Below are 6,000 nucleotides of genomic sequence, written 5' to 3' on the forward strand. Positions count from 1 at the left end.
GGAGAACTCGTTCCCCAGATCTATCAAAGATGATTTCCCTGGAATTAATATCCCTCTAAATGCTGCGATTTCTAAAGATGGTGAGTAACCACAGAGTGGTCTGGACTGGCTCCATTACTGGTTACTGCTGAAATGTTGTTATTATTCAAGTGTGTGTTAGCATTGCACAACATATTCATGTCAAACTAATGCAGCTGCTTAGGACTAATCAGCACACCATGTTTGTGTTTGCAGGTCTTATCCACTTATTCTCCCAGGCAGACGTATACAACTACAATTACACAACAAAACAGATCACTGGAGTTGATAAGGCAAATTCTTGGCTTGGGTGCATGGAAAAATAATTCAAGATGTTTATTCTTACAACTGGAATACTGCTGGGCTGTATGGCATATGTAATTTTTTTCAATTATACTGACATTTTGAAAGTGCCTGTTTTACCATGTCAAACTGAAATTGTGTGTGTATTATTATTAATAATAATAATAATAATAATAATATTTACACAATATTTAGAGAATACCCACTTTACAACTAGAAACTGTTTTTGTCTATCCATGTCTGTAAACACAATAAAAGGGGGAAGTGTGGCTGAACATTTTGATCCGTTGTTTCTATGCCCTGTGGCCATTACATGTTAATGCCTGAATGCATACACAACCACAGCATCTCGCTGACACTTCACAAAGACTGAGATCAGAATGCAGATATGCCAGAATGTGGCTTTTACAAGTTATTTATTTTGCCTGTGGGTTACATTGTGGAAGACAATGGCAAAACATGTCTCCATAGTAAAATCACCATGGCTAGAAGTGTGCAACCTATGCAAATATGAGGTCGAATTGTTGTTCATGTTGAACCTCTGGAATTCCTATAGAAGTAAACAAGACATGACTTCACTGGGTTTGTGGTAAGATTAGTCCAACCACAGGAGGTGCCACAATTGCTTCAGATGAGTTTGTGGACTACAAGATGTTTTTTCTGAGCTTCCAGATGTCATGTGACGCACTGTCACATGTTCCCTCTATAAATCCTTGGACTGACACAGTTGTGGCCCAAAGTCAATAATGGAGCGGAGAGGGCGCTGGATCCACATGGTGAGCTTTGCACTGAGCGTGAGCACCGTTTGGACCCGACCGCTGGTTCAGGAGGCAGAGGACGTGCGCTATGCTGAGGTTTGTGTGTCTGTTGTGTCTGTTGTGTCCTGTTCTCTTCAACTCATATCCACTATTGTTATTTTGTCTGGATCAGGGATGGGTTGTTAGCCACTGATAAATTCATATATGCTGTTACCTTTTGCTGAATGAGCAAGTACTTTTGTATGTACTTTTGAATGAATGTCTGCCATTTTAAGCATTTCACACACAAATGTTAGAATGTCATTTTCTGAGCCACTAAATGTCTCCAGTGAATAGTTATGGGGCACGCTACATACAGTATGCTCATATATAAAATAAAATGATTCACTGAAGAAATATTTTTTTTCTGCAAGACACAATGCAAATGTTGAGGATGTGAAAAACAGGTGTATTTAAGGAAGTTCTACCGTATGCCAATGAGTGGAGGTCCACGAAGCCCGAGGGACTTGAGCAGCCTGGAGATGAAGTTGAGGGAGATGCAGAACTTTTTTGGTCTGAAGGAGACTGGGCAACTCACCCCCGAGACACTCTTGGTCATGAGGGAACCTCGGTGTGGGGTCCCTGACGTGGAGAACTTCAGCTTGTATCCTGGTCGGCCTAAGTGGAAGAACCATACAGCAACATACAAGTGAGCGTCTCAGTATTTCATGCTAACCACTAGCCTAGCACTTCTATTTTAAACTCACTGAGTGCTTTGTGGTCTCGGATACAAACTGGCATGTAATGTCTATTTTCAATGGGAATCTAAATTGTATTGAAAGTGATTTGCTCATGCAACGTTTTGCTCAGTGTTCAATGATGCGGTCCGCAGAACTACAGGCCTTATAGGGGACACTTTCTCTGAATTATGTGAAGAAGATCTGTAACACAACATATGGTGGCTCACGGCTGGAACCCCTGCCCAGGGATATAGCTAGGAATTGTGGGTTTCTTTTGAAATTTCCACCTCTATATTTAAATATAATATATCTTCTGTACAGCATATTCCATAGTGCCGGTATGTACCTTAGATACAACTGCTTTCTCAACAAGCACTCAGCACAGCAAAACTAAATCTGTCTTTAAGTGGCCCTATTTGTGAGAGGTTTGATGATGGTTCGTCAGATTTTAGATATGAGTCAGAGATCTTTTTGAATGCTGGTTTGACCATCAAATGTAGACATTTCGGCCTCTCCTCATCTAATTAGACAGGCCATAGTCTTACAGGACTAAAATAACTGGAGGTCACCAGGATGGCTGCCAAGAGGACAGACCTGCCCTGAAGGACTTTGACATGACCTCTGCTAAAGTAACCTGTCTTTAGTAAGCTCCTTCATAGCACTCACAAGGGTGAACTAACTCCCTCTCTCTGAACTATTTCTTTTGAAATGTTCCCCAATCTTGTCTCAGTCAAAACACTTGCATGTAATCACGTATGTGTTACTCAACTCTGAGAGGATGAGGTTTGGCAGTCATTACCTTTACAACAGTTGTCTGCTGGTCATTGCTCAAGCATGTGTAGTAAAGGCTGACACATGATTGCTAACCTGGGGTTAAGGAGTCTGGATTTAACTGGCAGGATGATTTACAGTGTCTTTATCAGTCAGGTCTCCGCATGTTTCACTGAGGTACTTATCCCCACAGGATTGCAAAATACACCACAGATCTGCGTAGGGAGGAGGTGGAGCGTTCCATACACGTGGCCCTGAACATGTGGAGTGGTGCAGCAGACCTGGACTTCATCAAAGTGGACCATGGCGAAGCAGACATCGTCATCTCTTTTGAAACCAAAGGCAGGTTTGAGAACACTGAATACACTTGAGCACGCATTGATATCCTGACCAGATAGTTCTCTGTGCTTTAGAAACCTCCATCCTGCTTTGACACGGCCATGACACTGCTCTCCCTCCCTCCTTCTGCAGTTCATGGAGACTTCTTCCCCTTCGACGGGCCCAAGGGTGTCCTAGCACACGCCTTTGAGCCTGGAGACAACATGGGGGGAGACGTACACTTTGATGACGATGAAATATGGAGAACGGGACACAGGAAACCAGGTCCATCAATAGTGTTTGAACCTAAAGTAGAGAATGAAGATGATGATGATGATGATGATGATGATGACGATGATGATGAAATATGGAGAACAGGACACAGTAACCCAGGTCCATCAATAGTGTTTGAACCTAAAGTAGAGAATGATGATGAGGATGATGAGGATGATGAGGATAATGATGATGATGATGATGATGATGATGATGACGATGATGATGAAATATGGAGAACAGGACACAGTAACCCAGGTCCATCAATAGTGTTTGAACCTAAAGTAAAGAAGCTGTGATTTTGACCTCTGACCTCTCCCCATCACAGGCTTTAACCTGTTGACTGTGGCCGTCCATGAGCTTGGTCACTCCCTCGGCCTTTCCCACTCTAAAGACCCCTCTGCCCTCATGTACCCCAAGTATAAAAGGTTCTCCTTAACTAGCCCCAGACTGCCTACAGACGACACACTTGCAATTCAGGCACTCTATGGTAAGCATAAACATGGTCATGTTTACAAAAAACAAATGGTTGTGTTATAGTAAAACATGGTTGCTTCTGAAATGTGCCACATATACTTTTATGTTACAGGAAAGCGCATCACGAAACCAGAAACTCCAACCATCCCCAAAAAATGCCAGCCCAACTTTTCTATTGGTGCTGTGACGATGCTTGGGAATGAGATTCTTTTCTTCAAGGGCAGGTTCACAAATATTCTGTGACATTTTGCAATAAATACAAAAAAAAGAATCTTTTCCTCCAGTCTTGCTAAGGGTACACTTCTGTCCTTGCTCTAGTTCCGTGTGGCTAAGGACGCCATGGATGACGTCCTGGAGCAGAGTGAAAGAGGGTCTCATAAGCACACTTCTCCCCAGTGTTAGATCTGTGGATGCTGCTTATAACATCCCACACACCGGTGTCACCTTCGTCTTCACGGGTAAAGTGGCCTGACAGACCCTATCCATACTTCTCCACAACAACATGGGCGACAGTGGTACAGTGGTAGAGAAGTCGTTTAGTAATCAGAAGGTTGCTAGTTCGATTCCCTGTCGAAGCGTCCTTGAGCAAGACTCTGAACCCCTAATTGCTCCTGATGTGCAGTGTGCCATCAGTGTAAATGTAAAATGTGTATACATTGTAAGTCGCACATATGTAAGTCGCTTTGGATAAAAGCGTCTGCTAAATGACTAAATGTAAACACAGTAGACAGGATATTACACATTTGATGAGAACTCACTGTCAAGGAAGGTGGTCAAATGGACACTATATGTGTGTACTATGTGTATGTGTACATAACCTGGCCTCATGTTGCAGGTCCTAAATACTGGATGGTTCAAAAGCTTAAGATGAAAAGTTACGGCGGCTCAATCTATGATTATGGATTCCCTACGACTGTGAAAAAAATTGATGCTGCTGTTCATTTGAGAGAATATAAGAAAACCTATTTCTTCACAGGACATGTTTATTACAGGTATGTAGGCTCTGATGTACATTTCCTTTCTAGTAAGAGGTGATAAGAATTGGAAAGATGAAAATCCAAAGTAGCAGTGTTTTGTTGGGCTGTTGTTTTCCTACTTCATGTTTCAAAAGCTAAAGTCTGCCATCTAGCGAGGGCTACAAGCTCCTGCTGCTCAAGTCCAACATGTCAGTTTTGTTTAACAGATATGACGAAGCTCTGAGTGTTATGGATTCTGGATTTCCTCGTAAAATCCAGTCTGATTGGCCAGGTATTGGGGATAAAGTTGATGCAGCTTTTCAGTTCAGAGGTAAAAGGATACTGACCTCCACCATATAGCTCAATTAAAAAAAAGCTGCATAGTTATCTCCTCAAATATTTAAATATGTACAGCATGGCTTGTAGTGTTGTGTGTTTCTTGTTATCCTGACTACCTATTGTATTGCTGTTTTTCAGAGGGAAGCATTCAGTTTTTTTCTGGGTCAAAGGCATATAATTTTGATTACAGAGAGAGAAGAGTTCTTTACACCATCAAAGCAAATGCATGGCTTGGCTGCTAAAACTGTACAGATAGAAAAAATATAATTTATTTTGGTTGACAGTGGTTGTTGAATTTTTATTTGTCTAGTGTTCCAATTTTATATGTAATGAATTATCTGTATTGTTAAAACAAATTAAATAAAAATAATATGCGTATCTGTTTTAACGTGTCATAATAATAGTAATAATAATATTTAAAAACAAAAAACTAAATTAAGGAGTTGAAAGGTCGCTGTGGCTCAATGATTATGGACCCTAATTTCATTGATGGCAACATGTCCACCACATATGACCTAAAGCTAATTTAACATACACATGTCCACCACATATGACCTAAAGCTAACTTAACATAAACATGTCCACCACATATGACCTAAAGCTAACTTAACATACACACATGCCCACCACATATGACCTAAAGCTAACTTAACATACACACATGCCCACCACATATGACCTAAAGCTAACTTAACATACACATGTCCACCACATATAACCTAAAGCTAACTTAACATACACATGTCCACCACATATAACCTAAAGCTATTTTAACATACACATGCCCACCACATAGGACATAAAGCTAATTTAACTAAACAAAATCACTGAGCTAATTTCGTTAGAGCAAGATTCTAAACACAAACATGGGTGGGTCCACACAATGCTGGGGTGTGTCCTTGCACAGACGTGGGAGTTCCATATATGAAGGTTCCTTCAAAGCAACACAGAAACATTTCAATGATTTCATGTCGGGCAGACCTCCCGCACAAGAACCCGTCTCCATTAGTGTAAACCGCTTCGTTTTGTGACCGGAAAGTTGTTGTTTGAAGAGCAATAACTGGGCTC

The 6,000-nt window shown here is 41.2% G+C and overlaps 1 protein-coding gene across 1 annotated transcript; it reads left to right on the plus strand.

The window, feature by feature from the left end:
- Positions 1-1,087: 1,087 nt before the first annotated feature.
- On the plus strand, positions 1,088-5,301 carry mmp20a (matrix metallopeptidase 20a (enamelysin)). The gene is made up of 10 exons (XM_012828788.3): positions 1,088-1,175; positions 1,526-1,767; positions 2,763-2,911; positions 3,041-3,172; positions 3,489-3,650; positions 3,750-3,861; positions 3,956-4,095; positions 4,473-4,629; positions 4,821-4,924; positions 5,071-5,301. The coding sequence occupies exons 1-10, from the start codon at positions 1,095-1,097 to the stop codon at positions 5,172-5,174; spliced, it is 1,383 nt and encodes a 460-aa protein (XP_012684242.2). The 5' UTR covers positions 1,088-1,094; the 3' UTR covers positions 5,175-5,301.
- The last annotated feature ends 699 nt before the right edge of the window (positions 5,302-6,000 follow it).

The sequence above is a fragment of the Clupea harengus genome, chromosome 9, assembly GCF_900700415.2.
Source record: "Clupea harengus chromosome 9, Ch_v2.0.2, whole genome shotgun sequence".
Lineage (NCBI taxonomy): Eukaryota > Metazoa > Chordata > Actinopteri > Clupeiformes > Clupeidae > Clupea > Clupea harengus.

Bases quoted from the DNA above. Each gene is read 5' to 3' on its own strand.
- mmp20a (XM_012828788.3), top strand. From the start codon at position 1,095: ATGGTGAGCTTTGCACTGAGCGTGAGCACCGTTTGGACCCGACCGCTG. The intron at 3,173-3,488 runs GTCCATCAATAG...TCCCCATCACAG, and splicing joins AACGGGACACAGGAAACCAG to GCTTTAACCTGTTGACTGTG. The intron at 4,630-4,820 runs GTATGTAGGCTC...TTTGTTTAACAG, and splicing joins ACAGGACATGTTTATTACAG to ATATGACGAAGCTCTGAGTG.